Below are 18,150 nucleotides of genomic sequence, written 5' to 3'. Positions count from 1 at the left end.
TAGAACTATAGTGCACATTTTTCTTTTACTTTAAAACATCTTTGAAATTACTTTTTTTTCAGTATGCATACATAACTTACTTGACGTATATTTTTCACAGGTTATTGTGATTTATGTGAATGGAATATGTCTTTCAGATTAGCTATTTTCATAAAGGAATTAAAATAAAATGATACCTTTGAAAACTTTCCATAGATAAAACTTTGAAACAATAGCGCTGAAAAGCCAAAGAGGGCACATCAAACCTGAATTGCAACCCTAAAGAATGGTTTCAACATGGCTGACAAATCAGCCTGCATCCATAGGAGCTCTATCATTGGTTACTTCAAAAGCAATGCAACTTTTGACCATGTGATAAACAGCAATGCTCATCAAGTAATCTCTAGCAACACCTACCAGTTCGACTGGAAGTATTTCAATTGAATACGAAAAATCACTTGTTTTCAAAAATGATCACTAATGCTGAATGTAATGATCACTATTTAAGTGACCATCGGAGTTTCAATTGAATGAGGTCTTTAATGGATCATTGCCATTATCATTCAGGCTATATTTCACATGAACATTTTGGCTTAGCCATGACTGCTGCTTTGCTATCAGAAGAGTACTCGTCAGAGTATACACATATGACAAAATGGTGAGCTTTCATAAGCTATCTAAATTAACCATAAATCACCAATACATAACTACCAACCTTGAAAAACAAAATATTTTTGCAAGAAAACTGGGAAGTTTCCAAGCTGAGCATCAATGTAGGAGATGGCTGCTTCAGACAGACGATCACATAATGGCTGAGACAGAAGTCGACAGAAGGAGCACCGCATTTGATTGTACTAGTTTTATTATTCTTATTTTTTTCTTTAACTGCAAACTAAGCGGGGAAATTCCCTTTTCACTCAGTTATATGTATGCATTTATTAGAGTAATGTAACGTTTTCAGCTTGTGTGAGATATCCCTATTAAAATCTTTATATTAATAATCCTGCTGTGATTATTTAATTCATAACCTGCACGTTGTAGCCCTGAGAGTTGCAACATAGTAAATTTGGCATCCACTACTTTATATTTTTGATGAAATATAGATATCAAAATTTTGAAAGCAAAACGAAAGTCGCTGTGAACAGCATTTACGGTATGCTGCAACGATACAGCTCAGAAGATCGAAAACAACAGTTTTAAAAAATGACGAGGTCAGTATGCTGTTTAAACAGATTCAGGACAAATTCACATGTTTGGAAACAACTCAAGAAGATGTTTCGAATTTGTTGCTAAGTGATGATACCCTTCAAGACGAATATTCCGAAGATTTTTTTAAAGCAGAAGAATATCGAGACAAGTTCTGCTTGATTTGTTCACTGTTAGAAAATGCAAAGAAGGGAAATTCAGTTACGGAAGGAACAACAACCAAGCAAAAAAGGAAATTTAAGCTTCCCAAACTTGAACTGAGGAAATTTAGTGGAGAACCAAAAGACTTTCTTGTCTTTTGGTCTCAGTTTGAAAAAATTCACAAAGATGATTCTATTGTGGATGACGACAAATTTCAATATCTGTTACAATGTGTGATAGCAGATTCTAAAGCATCAAGAATGGTAACAAGTTTTCCGCCAACTAAAGAAAACTATTCAAAGGTATCGTAATTTCCAGAAGAAATGTTGCACCGTTTATGTGTGAATTTTTTGTGAGAAATCCCACAATTCTGACGAATGTTTTTCTGCTCACAAAATGTCTTTAGAAGATAAACGAAAGCTTTTGGTGCAAAAGCGAGCCTGTTTTCGCTGCCTACATGTTGGACATAGTTCACGGGCATGCAAAAATAAAGTAAAATGTTTAACTTGTGATAAATTTCACTATACCATTATGTGCTCAAATGGTGAACCTGTACAGCCAAATGAAACTGACAGTATTGTTATTTCAAGTAATATATTGTCTAAACAGTCAGCTGTTAATGAAAATGTGTATTTGCCAACACTTGTTTTAAAAATATTAATCGAGGATAGACAACTTGCAGTTCGTACGATTTTGGACAGTGGTTCACAGAAATCTTACTTTTCAGAAAGGGTCATCGCGTTTCTGCAACTGCGTCCTAAATCTAAACAAACCATTATACACAGTTTGTTTTGGGGCAGAGAGACAAGTCCTCATTCCCATTTAGTGTTTGATGCTAATTTAAGAAATTTTGAGGGCACTTATGACCATAACTTTGAAGTACTTTCTCAAAATAAAATAGGTGGATGTGTTCCAAAAGTAGTTGATCACAATACCCTGAAAGAATTAAAAGAAAGAAATATTACCTTGTCTGATTTGCAAGCTAACGAATATGGCATTGAATTGCTTTTAGGAGCAGATGCCATCGGGGACATTATTACTGGCAGGTCTCTGAAACCGAACTCGGGTATAACTGTAGTTGAGACTACATTCGGATACACTGTGATTGGTACAGTAAACAGCTTATCTAAAGAACCTACTTCAGCTACTATTCCAGCATTACTAGAAAATAATTGTGCAATGATGTAGTTTCATTGCATTGTGCTAATCTTAGCGTAACTGAACTCTGGAATTTAGATGCCATTGGCATAACAGACCCAACTGAAGATGTTAAACGTAAACTTGCTCACTCTGTTAAGCAATTTAAAGAGAATTTAAATGTTCTTCCTGATGGCCAATATGAATTGCCACTACCCTTTAAATCTGAAATTCTGTTACCTAACAATAAGTCTATGACTTTTAAAAGGCATCAAAGAATGCGTCAACGAATTAACGAGGAAAATCAGTCAGATGACTATAAGGTAGTTTTTAAGCAGTGGGAAGACCTAAAAGTAATAGAAAAGGTTCCTGAAACTGGAAATTGATAATTTGAGTTATTATTTGCCCCATAAACCTGTTATAAAGCATACTAGCCAGACAATGAAGGTAAGGTCGGTGTTTGACACTTCAGCCTGAGAGAGAAATCAACCGTCCCTAAATGAATGTTTAAATAGTACATAGACGGCCAAACTTACTTGAACTCATACCTGATATAATCAAAAGTATAGTACCACAATGACACAATTGTCAAAGGTTCCACCACTCTTCAGACAACTGCTTCTTTGCACCTTGGTGCGTAAAATGCACACAAAACCACAAAACTACAGACTGCCCAACACCTGGATATATCGAAAATCCCACCTGTGCAAACTGCCAACAAAATCACCCAGCTTCTTATCGCGTGTGCGATAAATTTCCTAAGAATAGACCACGTACAAATATTAGCAAAGCACATGTTACAAACAATCAAAATACTATTATCACCCCCTCAGCCACAGTCTCAGAAGAAAAAACATATGCACAGGCAACCTTAAGAGCAAAAGCACATGAAACACAAAATAGCAACAGAAAATCTATTAACAACAATTTTACTGACTTTTTCTCAACTTTAAAAGACTTATATAATGTTTTTGACAATGGCAGTTTATCTAAATTTTTAACTTTATTAAAATCCAACATGGAACAAATTAGGAATTCTGAAACATCTATGGAAAAATTATTTGTATTATTTAACATCTGTGAAGAAGCAAATATTTTCAGCACCAATCATGAATAATACACCCTATGAATTTGTTATAGTTACATGGAATGTAAACGGCCTTTTTCATAAACTTTGTGAACTTAGAGATTTTGTAAATGAGTATAGTCCCAGTATTATTCTCATGCAGGAACACATGCTTGACCCCAACAAAAAATTCAGCATCAACAACTATGATCAATACAGATTCGATAGGCCAAGAAACCTAAATGCCATACATCACCAAGCAAGAAGAACAGCAGGCGGAGTAATTAAGCGCTCCATCCTTCATTACCAAATAACACTGACCACGCCTTCAGCCAGCGAAGCTCTGGCAATTACAGTCACACCCACACATTCACCACCAATCACTTTTGTGTCCATCTATGTGTCTAGGGGTGCTACAAACACTGAAATCAGAACCTCCTTAGATACAATTTTTAAACTCAACAATTGAGTTATATTAGGTGGAGACTTTAACGCAAAACATCAGGCATGGAACTGCAATACTATAACTACTCACGGACACACAACATATCGATTTACTAACTCAGCCAAACTTCAAATTGCAGCTCCCACTCACCCAACATACTACAGTCTTGGTTTTCCCACTGTCATATTTCATTCTAAAAGGAATTCACTATGCATACACAGTGGAAACAGTCCCTGAGCTATCATCTGATCACATCCCTGAGTTCATGAAGTTTGATAGCAGACACTGTAGTACACCACAACACCGAGCCTTTATTATGAATTGGTGTAATTACACCAAAGCTCTTAACAACACACAGTACACAATGAGGATGAGTTAGACATGCTTATTAAAACCTTTACGTCTGACCTCAAAACTGCCCTGGACCAAAACAGCAAACCAAGAAAGGAACGGAATAGCAAAAATACCAAACTCAGACAACTCACTAAACAGAGAAACCAAGCAAGAAAAATTTGGCAACGAACATGACACCCAGAAGATAAAAAAAACATTAAATATATTGCATCAATAAGTCAGGACTCTCTCAAAAATACATGCACAACACTGCTGGGCTAATTCTCTAGAATCACTTTCACCAGACGATACTTCGCTCTGGAAAGCAATTTCTAGTTACAGTGTAAGCCACAAAAATATTCCGCCCCTTAACGGCCCCTCAGGAATCGCATACACAGATATTGAGAAAGCTGAGTCCCTTGCGGATTACTATGCATCTCAATTTACACTAAACAACATTTCACACCCTCAAACAGAACTCACAGTCTCACAAACCCTTACACATTATTTTACAAATACACCTGCAAACAACACAATTCTAGTCAACCCCTCGAATGTCTTTGGCTATATCGAAAAGATGAAAAAGAAGGAAAGTCCAGGAATAGACGGCATCAGCGTCAGCATGATTAAGAAAGTGGGCACCCTTATGTTCTGTAGACTCATCAAAATAATACAGTACATTCTAAAACTTCGGTATTTTCCAAAGGATTGGAAAATCGCAGTCATCTCTGCAATTTTGAAAACCGGCAAACAAACAACCCATGTGACTTATCGCCCAATCAGCTTATTCCCTATCCTCAGCAAAATCACCGAAAAAGTTATCCTGGACAATATGAGCGACTTCATGAACGAAAAAAATATCATCATCCCTGCACAATATAGGTTCAGAAAAAATCATTCCACAACGATGCAACTATATCGAGTCATCGAAACCATCTCCAGCGGCATGCAAACCAACATCCAAACACCTACAGTCTTCTTAGATATGCCAAAGCATTTGATCGTGTCTGGCTGGAAGGCCTACTTTACAAGCTCATTACCCTGAGATTCCCAGAACACATAATTTCCATCATTAAATCCTATCTTGCCGATAGAACATTTGTCGTTCGCAGTAATAAAACACACTCAAATAAAAGAAATATCAGGCACGCCTCATGGATGCCTCCTCTCGCCAACATTATTTAATATTTATGCGAACGACATACCACATGCACACAACACTACTCTTGCCATGTATGCAGACGATACAGCGATTCTCACCCAAAGTGCTACACTTAGCTCAGCAATACAACAGTTACAGGAACACATACATGCTATTGAGTCCTGGCTTACTGCCTGGAAGATACAAATCAATGTCAGCAAATCTGAAGCAGTCCTATTCTCAAGAAAGAGGAACATCAACAAATAAATACGGATGCATTACCATGTTCGACGAAAGAATCCCCTGGGTCAAGCATACCAAATACATAGGTGTTATTTTGGATAGGAGACTCACATTTTTGCCCCACATTAACCACTTATTTACAAAGTTTTGAGGTAGTAGACATACACTTGCCCCATTAATCACTCGAAACAGCGTTTTGGACATAAACCATAAATTACTCATTTACACAGCCGTATTGCATCCCATATTAACTTATGCCTGCCCTGCCTCGGGATATTTATGGAAAACACACCTGGAATGGTTGATCTCAATTGAAAACAACACCCTAAGAATTATTTCAAAGGCACACTGGTATGTTAGGAATGAGGCAATCAGACGTGAATTGAATGTCATGTACATTAACGATTTTGTGAAAAAATATCCAGAAAATTTTTCAAAAACTTGCACAAGTCCAACAATCCTAGAATACCAGCCCTTACATACGATGTTAACCTGACCATCAACAGACAGCATCCAAGAGCAATACTCAGGAATGTGCCTTAAAATATTTTTTTAAAAATAAATATTAAAAATTTAAAATATCAAAAAAATATTAAAAAAATAATGAAAATGACTGAAAAGGAAAAAGAAAAGAAAAAAGATTGACTAAATAATTAAATTTTTATTATTCCCAGCCATTACATACAACTCCCAATAAACACTGCTTGCATGTGATACTCCTCAGCCAAAACAGAATTCTTCTCCTCCAAGACCAGCTACTGGATGTCCAGCCTGCCCATCTCCTGCTCCTCCCAGTTCCAGCCCAGACTTCGCCGATTAAGGAAGCTACGCCGCTGAACACCGAACGCCGCCGTGAGACGCTGCCTCTATGAACTTGCCCTCCAACTACTGCTTGCAATTGCTTTTATCATCTGAACTTTCCACCATATGCCAAATCTCTGACATTATTGATTCTACCATATATTGCTTATAAAATAGATATGCCTACCACAAATTACAACTTCAATATTCGGAAAAGTCCCAGCTTAGATGGGGATAGGACACTTCAGTCCAGGTGCCCAGAAAAACGAACGTTTTCGTTCAAGGATACCTGATATAATTGACCGGTTTAGATTGTATTATGTTGGTTTATCATCGGACATTCAGAAAGCATTTCTTCAGCTGAGTATTATCCCAGAACACAGAGATTATTTGAGGTTTTTTATTCCAACTCTTAAAACACCTATGATTTACAGACACTGTAGAGTGGTGTTCGGTGTTTGTTCATCTCCATTCCAACTCTTTGCACTGATAGAGCATCTCTTGGATAATTTCCCTGCCGAGTTTGACGATGTGACCCAAAAATTAAAGCATTAGTTTTATGTTGACAATTGTGTCACTGGGGTTCACGTGATCAAACAGCAAGAAACTTTTATAGTTAAGGCGACAGAAGTAATGGCTCGGGGATGTTTTAACCTACAGGGTTGGAAAAGTAATGTTCCAAGTCATTGTAGTTCAGGTATAACCTCTTCTTGGAATCTTATGGGATTTAGATAATGATACATTAAAATGTAATCTTAATTATTCAATGGATAATGAGATAAGTAAACGTAATATTTTGGCTATTGTACATAAAATTTTTGATCCGCAGGGTTTTTTTGAGTCCAACTACCTTGTTACCTAAGTTACTATTACAGGAAGCTTGGACTATGAAATTAAAATGGGATGACCCCTTGCCAGATAACATTCAGAAAACTTTTCAGAACTGGCAGGATGAAATTAAATATCTTGAGAAAATTAGTATTCCACAATATGTAGAGATAAATGAGAATTCAGAGCTACATCTATTCGTTGATGCATGTAAGAGCTCCTATGGTGCATGTGTCTACATTAGAACTGTAACGTCCGTGGGAGTCAAAATTCGATTGATCAGAGCCAAATCCAGGGTGGCGCCATTAAAATCTCTGACAATACCCCGGTTAGAATTGATGTCCTGTTGCATTGGCGCGAGACTGGTACACTCAGTATACGCCGCCTTAGATTTGCCTGATTTGAAAACTACTGCATGGAGTGATTCTATGGTAACACTCTGGTAGATTAAGAACCATGATGATTGGTCAGTGTTCATTGCAAATAGAGTAAAAGAAATAAACAGTCTGATTACTTCTCGGTGTTGGCGCCATGTTTCAGGTGATTTAAACCTGGCAGATATACTTTCAAGAGGCAGTTCCCCTCGTTCATTTTCTGATTCTCTTTGGTGAGAGGGTCCATCCTGGCTCTTGGAACATATTAACAACTGGCTAACAGACCATTTGACTTAAGAGATCTTTGAGGTAGAATGATAAAAAAGGAAGGTCAGATTGTGTAACCTTAATTCAGTTGAAGAGGAAATACCTTGGTAGAGCATTAGGTTTTCGAATTTTTAATCTATCATTCAATTAGTCACATGGATATTGCGGTTTGTGAAAAACACAAAAAGTAAACGTGCATTTTGAAAGAATATAGATTTAACCATTCTTGAGATGGAATATGCCGAAAAAACTCTTATAATAATTGTACAAAATAAGTATTTTCCCACCGCCGACTCTATTCCCAATATGAGTGTCATTTCAGACAGTGAGGGTATAAAAATAGTGAAAACGCGCATTACAGAGCGATCAGACGACCCTGAATTTATTTGTCCAATTATTGTACCAGACCGGTGCATTTTCACCCAGCGTCTGATAAAATATTATCATTTACAAAATTGTCACGCTGGAACCCAAATATTACTCGAAATATTAAGGGAGAGATTTTGGATAGTGAGAAAGAATTTTGGATAGTGAGGCAGAAGAGCAGTCAAGAAAGTCGTAAAAAATTGTGCAAGATGCAATGGATACAAGACCAAGGTTGCGAGCCGGTGTCCCTACCAGGCGATCGTGTCAATGAAGCAGCGGTGTTTGAGGTGGCAGGACCCTTATATGTGAAGGGAGGTGAAAAAGTTTGGAGTTTTGTTCACATGTGCGATATATAGAGCCATTCATTTGGAATTAACTTCCTCATTGTCTACTGACGCATTCTTGATGTCGTTGAGATGATTCGTAGCCAGAAGGAGGAGGCCGAGAATAATTTATTTCGACAACGGAACTAATTTTAGAGGAGCGCAAAGAGAACTTCGTAATATCAATTTGAAAAAAAAAAAAAAAAAAAATTGAGGTAAACGACTTTACAACTCATAATATGGAAGTTTAATCCTCTCACAGCCGCTTGGTGGGGAGGCTGGTGGGAGATGTTAGTTCGTGTAGTAAAGGAACTGTTGAGAAGGACACTCGGTAATGTGGTTCTTACAACTGAGGAGTTGTACACAGTATTGTGTGAATGCGAGTCAATAATTAACTCTAGGCCTCTTACCTATCTGTCCGAAAATTCAGATGATTTAATCTCTTTTCCCCAGCCATGTTTCTCATCGAGAATCGTAGCTTAGGTGTTCCTGATGTTGATTTCTGCGATTCGAAAGGTCTTCGAAAAGGTACTAGACATCACCAAAAACTGCTTAATGATTTAAGACTATTTAGCCTTCTGGTACAAAATAAGAAGGGTCCATTGTCAGAGCTACGGTTGGGTGAAATTATCCTAGTAGGAGGTGACATCCAAAAACGGATGCATTGGCCTTTAGCTAGTCATTCGACTAATTCCTGGGAAAGATGGCAAAGTGAGAACTGTAGAACTGAAGACTCAAGCTGGTACGCTGCTTTGTCCCATTCAGCGAGTCTTTCCGTTGGAAGTGCAGTTAACGGACACACCCACTGATCCCATACACAATAACGCTTTTACTAATCCTATTTCTTCTATTTCTAGTGATGAGCATTCAGATCTCAATGACTCTAGTGACATCCCGCAAGGTGCTAAAGTGTCAAAATTTGGACGTGTGATTAAGGTGCCTCTTAAATTAGAACTCTTCGACCAGGTATTGTATGTTTTTGAGCCAACCTGAAGTTGACTCAAAGAGGGGGAGAGAGTAGGAAATGGCTGCTTCAGACAGACGATTATGGCTGGGTGAAGTCGACAGAAGGAACGTCGCATTTGATTGGACTATTTGGCTAATCTTTGGAATATGGTAACAGGTAGTTTGGCGACATTTTGGTAAGACGATAAAGGTTACTAGCTAGGACTTTAGCAGTGTACATGGATAAAGTCAAGAGTGTGCGCAACGCCATTTTTGTGCAATTCTGAGATGTTTTTTTAAGTGAAAATAGGTTGACGTGTACATGGATACCGTGTATGTGCAATTCTTAAAAACGCGGCAAGCAGTTTGCGATTCTGCACTTTCTCCCAATTTCGCACCTAATTTTCGTCATAATTAAGCACTTTTGTTCCATAAAAGTTCTAGGATAAGCGTAATTCGGCTAGCAGATTGTCGGAAAAAAATTTTAAGGGGGGAAAAAAAAAAAAAGGCTTTTGCTTCGTGAAAACAAAATGGCGTCCAAAGAAAAACTAGCAGGTTGCTGTAGCAGTGTTGGTCGCCAAAATTTTGCCAAAAAATTGCCAAGTTACCATAATCCAAAGATTAACCGACTATTTTTTTATTATTCTTATTTTTCTTTAACTGTGAACTAAGCAGGGAAATTCCCTTTTCACTCAGTTATATGTATGCACTTGTTAGAGTAACGTAACGTTTTCAGCTTGTCTGAGATATCCCTATTAAAATCTTTATACTAATAATCCCTGCTGTGATTATTTAATTTGTAACCTGCGCATTGATTGTTGCAACAATCAATAGCATTTCAAATTAACTTCAAACTGGCTTTAATTCACTTTATAATGCTTTATAATTCAGATAACTGGACAACTTGTAATACAGTTCTGATGTAAAATATATTAGCATTTAATTAGACATTATAAACTTTATGTTCTTATGGTACTTTCATTTTTTTTAATTATTATTTTCTTAAAACTTTTTATTGCAAAAATTTCAAATAGTGAAGCTTTATTTATCAAAGTACTTTTAAATATAATGAAAATAAAATTAAAAATTAATGTACATTGTATGGATAAAATTAGTAATGTACCATTTACTGAAGTAAAATAAAATTAAGTACAAATATTAATTGATTAAACATTGCCTGAATCATCATATAAAAATCTACAAATGTCTATAGTAGATTTAAGAGAGCTCAGATCAAACGAAATTTAAGAAGGTCAACAAAATGTAATAAAAATATAATTCATACAACATAAAATTTAATAAGAACAATTATTTTGAAAATCGCGAGAGGTACGAGAATGCAATTTGTCTAATTTACAATTCATTTATTAAATAAATCCCATTTATTTCAATTATTGCTAGGAAACATTTTCCTTAGTAAAAGCTAAAATTAAAAATTGGAGATTTGGTGATTTACTGGGAGACCAAGAGATTTGATGAAAAACAAGATTTGACAGCAATGCCAATGTCTTTCACGAAAAGTCATAAAAAATAGATTTTAAATATCTCATCATGCATAATTAACTGAGCAACAGCTAACTATTTACTCAACTTGAGGCAATTACTCAGTAATTTAAAAATATTTTGAAAGACAAAATGATGATATATGTAAATCTGTACTTTGTACAGCTGTTATTTTTTACTTATTTTTCATGAAGTTCTCCCTTTTTCTTTCTGTTTATTATTTCTGATATACACCTAATACAGAATCCTAATAATACGTTAATGGTTATTTTTTAAATCAGATATATTAGGGTTGATGATTATTTAACTATCTTTACAGCACCTTTCATCTAAAGTTCAGTTATGTACACAGCTTGTACATACCTCTGCCTTTTTACAAAGACTATTCATGCACATGGTACATGCTCTATGGAAAATAAAAATGTACACACAAAAAAACTATTTACATGCCACTGATATCTGAATATTTATTCTCCGATTTTCTAAGCTCAACTGAAAATTATTTAACTGAAATACATACCTTTTTGCTTTCTCAATATTACGGGTTATTAGATCATGGTCCACATAAAACAATCCAAGCCTGATGATATGAAACAACAGATCTAGTCGATGACCAAGGGAAACTGTTTTATCTTGAGTTTTACGAAAAACTGCTAGAGCAGCTTCCTAGAATAGAATGTTTTTAATAGTAAGGGATAATGTTTTAAAGGATTTTGCTTTAATTTTAATATTACATTTTAAAATGAAAAAATTTACTCCATGTAATACCCAAGGGGATAATTGTGACATGGTTGATCTTTACAATATGGTAACTGGTAGTTTGGCGACATTTTGGAGGCGATAAAGGTTACTAACTACCTGGCACTTTGGTAATAATGTGAGCAGTACTCAGTTCCGATTACGCATTTTTTTGTGTGAGGGAAATGAGAGATCATGGGATATGTCATGTGATATTAATGGACGAATTACGGTTCTTTAATCGGAAAAGGGGGGAAATCGGGAAAAAATCTGGAAATTTTGTATTTGGCTTTATTCTGTGTTGTGTGAAACAGTGTTCGTGAATTTTTGGATCCCATGGCCGTAACTAAAGTGAATTCGAAATGGGTATTTATGTATGTATTAATTTAATGTATGTGCTCATTTATATTTTAAGTAGTGTTTTTGAATTTAATTATATTTTAATTAAATGATAGTTATTTTGTGAATTTTATGTTTGTAGGAATTTGGTATACGTTTTAGTTGAAGTAAACGTGCATGGAAATAATTTAAATATCTGACACTAAGTATTTGTAATGGTTGCGGTATGAATTCGTTGGTGACGTGTATAATGTAATAGATGATTTAGAGGTAAAAGTTTTTGGATATTTTATTTATTTTATATGTGGAAATGTTCATTACTTTTTCGCGATCAGATAATTTATATATGTTCTTTTTACCGGGTTTAAAGATTGAGAAAATTGTCATGTATTTTCGTGAAATTTTTCTAATTTATGAGAAAAAAGCAGTGTACATGGATATAGTGATGAGTGTGCGCAATGCCATTTTTGTGCAATTCTGGGATATTTTTTTAAGTAAAAATAAGTCGGCGTGTACATGGTTTAGTGATATTTTAATTAAATGATAGTTATTTTGTGAATTTTATGTTTGTAGGAATTTGGTATACGTTTAAGTTGAAGTAAACGTGCATGGAAATAATTTAAATATCTGACAATAAGTATTTGTAATGGTTGCGGTATGAATTCGTTGGTGACGTGTATAATGTAATAGATGATTTAGAGGTAAAAGTTTTTGGATATTTTATTTATTTTATATGTGGAAATGTTCATTACTTTTTCGCGATCAGGTAATTTCATATATGTTCTTTTTACCGGGTTTAAAGATTGACAAAATTGTCATGTATTTTCGTGAAATTTTTCTAATTTATGAGAAAAAAGCAGTGTACATGGATATAGTGAAGAGTGTGCGCAATGCCATTTTTGTGCAATTCTGGGATGTTTTTTTAAGTAAAAATAAGTCGGCGTGTACATGGTTTATATGTATGTGTTATTTTGAAAAACGCATAAGGAGTATGGTATTGTGCACTTTTTCCCAATTTTGCAGTGAATATTTGTCATGATTAAGCAGTTTTGTTAGATAAAATTTCTAGCATAAGTGTAATTCGGCTAGTAGATTGTTGGAAGAAGTGTTCAGTAGATAAAAAGAAAAGAAACATCTCTTTACTTCGTGAAGACAAAATGGCGGCGGGGAAAAAAAAATAGAGGGTTGCTGTAGGAGAGTTGGTCCCTAAATTTTCGCCAAAAAAAACGCCAAGTTACCATAATGTAAAGATCAACCTGTGACACAATTCCAAAAATATCCGAAAACTACTCTAAAGTAAATATTTGAGATAATTACAAATAATCAAAAATATTAATGCAATGCAAATACATAAAACAATTTCACTAGTGAAGCAAAGAGTATAATTACTTTTGGTATATACATATTCCCCACAAACCGTAAAAGTTAGTAGATATCCTGCTGAAGTTGTTCCTCTGGAATTTTGAGGAGCACTTCTGTATGCAATTCTTAAAAGAGAACATTCACCAGTCTCTCTGCACAATCACTCCCAAGGAAGTATTTGAGCCACTTCATTTTTGCACTTTGTAAAAAGGCTTTTGTTAATTTCTGTCACTTGTAGGCCTTTCAATTTTAGTGTAAATTCTGTTTAGAACACTATGAATAAAAACTTTCCACTATTTCGCCAGCCATATCCAGGTATCCCCTCATTCAACAAATGTTAATTCTCTCGATCAGATGTAGATGACGATGAGTGTAATCACAAATGGTGCATTTTGTTTATATGCTTTCAAATAAAATACAATATTGTGCTCATTCATACATATTTCTTTTGATGGTAGGATCAAATAACTTTGGGAATAAAACATTTCTTGCTGTTCTGCAGAAGAGGTCCCAAATTTTAATTATTTTTTCAAAATGCAAGGAAAAAATAAGCAATAACAGTTATTTTATATCCTTGTTCATAAAAAACAAAAAGTGGCTTACTGAGAATCAATTATGGTTGCATCAAACAAAAGTGCAGATGTTATAAGTGGTGCTAAACTACATTGCTTGGCGGTAGTTTCACAGTCAATGGGATAATATGTAAGTACTGCCATTTTTTATTTTTTTAAAATTGATTTATGTTTAATTATATTATTTCACAAAGTTCCTTACCTTTTTTAGTTTTTCAACATTTTTTAAAAAATAAATGCCAAGTTTAGCTTATTTTAAACAACAGATTTCAGTTTGCTGCATTTATATTTTTTGCTAACAACTGCAAGTTGAGTATGATCAGATAAACATCTTGATGTGGATAATGAGCATTCATTTAAACCTTCAAGCATTATATTAGAATCCAAAATACTGGGACATGAGAAATATCTAGTAGGAAGAAAATTTATAAAATATAAAGAATGTTTTAAAGCTGTCTAGCTATTCAATAAATTGTCCCTAACATCTTTACCAATAGTATCTTGAGAGGGATTTAACAATCCTACATTTTCATATGTTACAGTTGTTTGGTGAGAATGAATAATATTTTGTAGTCTGTATAGCATGCAGGGTATCAATGCTTCAGGACATTTTACATTCTGTCATAACATCACTTAAACTACATTTAATCAATTTTGTCAATACCGAGTATTTGTGTTTCTGCATTTTTTTTTAGCCTGTCTACCTCAGCCCAAAAGTTTACAGTATCTGTTTTTTCTGTTTCTGTATGAGACAGGCATTTTTCTGTATTCAAGCTCCTTGATGTAACAGAAACTTTTCATCTTCTGAAATGACTTTTCACAAATTATCTATTGATTTCATCACAGCAATGAAAATAGTTTTTTATTATGTACAGCAGAATTCACATTATTAAACTTTATAAATACCGAGTTCTTTAGTGCAACTTTTTTTTTTTTTCAAATAATCAGCATATTCTCTATGTGCATGGAAGTTAAAAAAATATTTTTAAAAATTTAAATCGAATACTTCTTACCCCTGTATTGGTTTCTACACATTGACGATTTTCAAAATAATTAAACTGTATTTCTTTGTTATAGTGGCAATTTAAGATCAGTGCCAAAATCTCAGCTATAATTTCACTAAGCTTGTGAAGTGTGAACGTAAAAACTATAATTATAATAATAATACTCATATGTCCTTTCCTATGAATATTTTTTAAGAATCCTTATCCTTGTTATTACCATTTTAGCACGAGTAAATTTTTTCAGTTAACTGCTGTACTTTCACACATATTAAGCTGTTTGCTACATCATTTCATGGATGTCAACTCCTCTGCCCAAGAATACATAAATCTAATAGTAGTGAGTAATTGATATTTTGAAATCGCTGAATGAATTTCCAACACAGATACCGTTCTTCTTTTTGAAATTTCTAACACAGCACCACCAAATAGTTTCATCATTAACATAAAGTTTCATGTTGTGGTCATTTTCGCATACTTGTTTGACAGATAAAAGACCTCTTTTTTGAAAAAAATGATGATGATGATGTCCAACTCATTACTTGATAAATTAAAGATTGTTAATGCCATATTTCCACACACAAAAAAAAGCAATATATTTTAAAATAAACAATGTAAATTCAATAATGTCATCAAAAATGAATAATATAAGAACATGGGTGAGAACAATAATTCAACATAGTGCTAAAATACGAGGTGTGACAAGAAAAAACTACTTTATGTCAACTCCATGCTATGTGACATTTAACTCAATAAAGACCTCTCCCCCAGATATTTAATTGGATAAGGGGGGAATTTCATTTCTGATAATGAATATTTTGGAATTAACTGATTTATATTTGAATTACATGTGGATTAAACATTTACCTCATAAATGAATTTGAAAGCTACAAATGCATACTTAAAAAACAATAAACAATGCTCACTTTAATACTGTAAAATATTATTTTTACATATTTTGAAGGTTGCACCTACACATTACTATCAACAAGCATTCATAAAAATGATTTAACTAACCTTGGAGCCAATTCTACTAAGATACTCAGCTTTATTTAGAAATGCTTCTCTGACTTCCATTTCTCCAAGATTTTTTTCAGCATCCTCAATCGCATCATCTAATTTTTTCAATTGCTCTTCATTGGCTTTTTTCATAGTTTCCAATAGAGCATTATCTACTGGCCAGGACAAATCTTTGCACACCTCTTCATAAAATGGAGCCATATCTTATTTAAAAAATAAGAAAAACAAAATATTAAAATAATGAAAAAAATCGTTATGCTTTACAGTATAAACATAAGAATATCATAATTAAATCAAAGTTTAAAGAAGACAAAATTAAACATGGTGATTTAAATTACATTCAAAATAATCAAATATATAAAATAATATTTTCGTTTTTCTTAATGTTATTCATGATCTACCTCGAGTTCATAAATATAATTTAATAAAAAACAGCCATAAACAAAAAAATTCACGATATATATACATATATTGCACATTCTACTAAACTGTATGCATACTATTTTCTTTGATGGCTTCTAGCAGGCGAGATTTCAAATTTTCATCTCTCTGATGCTCAGCAGAAGAAAGCAAAAATTTCAACTGAGCTAATTCCAAATTTGGATTTTTTTCTAAACTTTCGGCTTCCAGATTTTCGACAGGCATTTTCTTATATGAAATTAACTAACTCGTACCGAAAATGACAAGACAAATTCAACACACGGTTTGGTTTAATGCCAATTGAAATTGCATTTGTTGCCAATCACAGAAGTTGAAGTATAATAATCCCTTCCTTTTCTTTCAAGAAGAAAAATAAAATCTGATTTTATGTAGAGTTAAGTATAAAATCTGGATAACGTTTAACATGAACAGAAATTTTTAATGGAATGTTGTAAGCATGAAGGAAGAATTTTTGGAAACGTTCACTAATAATGTATTTTATCCAGCTCGGTTCAGATCTATTATTTAAATTACTGAATTTGGCACTAACCTTTGCAATCGGGATTATACCAAGTCGGATTTAATTTTTAAGTTTCGTACGTCGGTAATCTTCCGCAGTGTGATGATATTTTGCTATAATAGTGGCTAAATTCTGTTACTCATTTTCAGGTTAAAATTAAAATTCCGAAATGATGTGGACATGGATTTGCTTTGCGTATTTCGTAACAATTCTAGAGCTGAGCAACGTGAGTTGTTCATGGAAATTTATTTACTTATTAAGGATCTTGAATTTACTTGCGGAATATTTAGAAAAGTTGTTAGTTTTATTATTATGTTACGAATTCATTTTATTTATTCCATTTGGTATGTTAATTTTAAACAATTAATGTGTGTTTCACAGACAAGCATATTTAAATGTCAAGAAAGCATCTTGTACAAATGCAGAAAAATACTAATTTGGGTTTTGTGATTTGCTAAAATGAAAAAGAAAAAACTAGATCTATAATAAGTTTAAATAAGAGTTATAGTAGGAAAAAAAATATAAAAGGGCAAAAATGATATAACATTTTTTTTTTAATTTTATTTAAAAATTTTTTTTTTTTTAGAAAACTGTAAAGTCACAGGCAATTCTTAGACATTGAATTTCTGGGAATTTTCCCGATCATAGTCTTGCTTTCTTTCATCAAAATAATGTTTAACAAATTTCAAAAATGTTATAAAGGTATTTATAACATTTTTGCAGACATATGTCTGCAGTTGCTTATTTAACTAGATATATTTGTCTTTCAAACTTGCTAGATAAATTTCTGCAAAACAGCATTAATTTTGATTCTGAAGAATTTTGTTAAAATCGTGAAAAGTGTTTATTGCTACTATCATCTTGAATTTTATTATTTCCTAATTTTTGTTTCAACTGTGAACTAATACAATTAATAATATGATTACTGCAATACAGTTAATTGCCATTGGAAGAAACTCTGACATAATATTTATTTTTTTATTATTTGCCTTGCTGTGTCAAAGAAAGGCACTGTGAAGTTACTATCAAGGATCTAAATTATCTCAAAGTTATCCCACTCCACTGCTTTTGGACAAGTAT

General features: G+C 33.7%; 2 protein-coding genes across 4 annotated transcripts in view; one reads left to right on the top strand and one right to left on the bottom strand.

The window, feature by feature from the left end:
* The window catches only part of Rpn7 (regulatory particle non-ATPase 7), a 36,167-nt gene extending 19,308 nt beyond the window's left edge, over positions 1-16,859 (bottom strand). The window contains exons 1-3 of the mRNA XM_035373778.2: positions 16,631-16,859; positions 16,128-16,333; positions 11,619-11,764 (exon numbers count right to left, since the gene is read on the bottom strand). Coding sequence (XP_035229669.1) covers positions 11,619-11,764; positions 16,128-16,333; positions 16,631-16,775 — 497 coding nt within the window. The 5' untranslated portion in view covers positions 16,776-16,859. The remainder of the gene's footprint in view (positions 1-11,618; positions 11,765-16,127; positions 16,334-16,630) is intronic.
* Positions 16,860-17,091: 232 nt separating this feature from the next.
* Positions 17,092-18,150, top strand: part of LOC118189884 (signal peptide peptidase-like 2B) — a 100,804-nt gene continuing 99,745 nt past the window's right edge. For 2 of the 3 annotated variants that reach the window (XM_085815289.1, XM_085815286.1), the window contains exon 1: positions 17,092-17,296. In XM_085815289.1, coding sequence (XP_085671415.1) covers positions 17,240-17,296 — 57 coding nt within the window. In that variant the 5' untranslated portion in view covers positions 17,092-17,239. The remainder of the gene's footprint in view (positions 17,297-18,150) is intronic. The other variant, XM_085815287.1, reaches the window with a different exon arrangement.

This window comes from Stegodyphus dumicola, chromosome 4 (genome assembly GCF_044657685.1).
Source record: "Stegodyphus dumicola isolate Sdum_Otavi_A_Nest chromosome 4, ASM4465768v1".
Classification (NCBI taxonomy): Eukaryota; Metazoa; Arthropoda; class Arachnida; order Araneae; family Eresidae; genus Stegodyphus; species Stegodyphus dumicola.
Note: the sequence above shows the minus strand (reverse complement) of the source record. Positions and strands in the feature narration are given on the sequence as shown.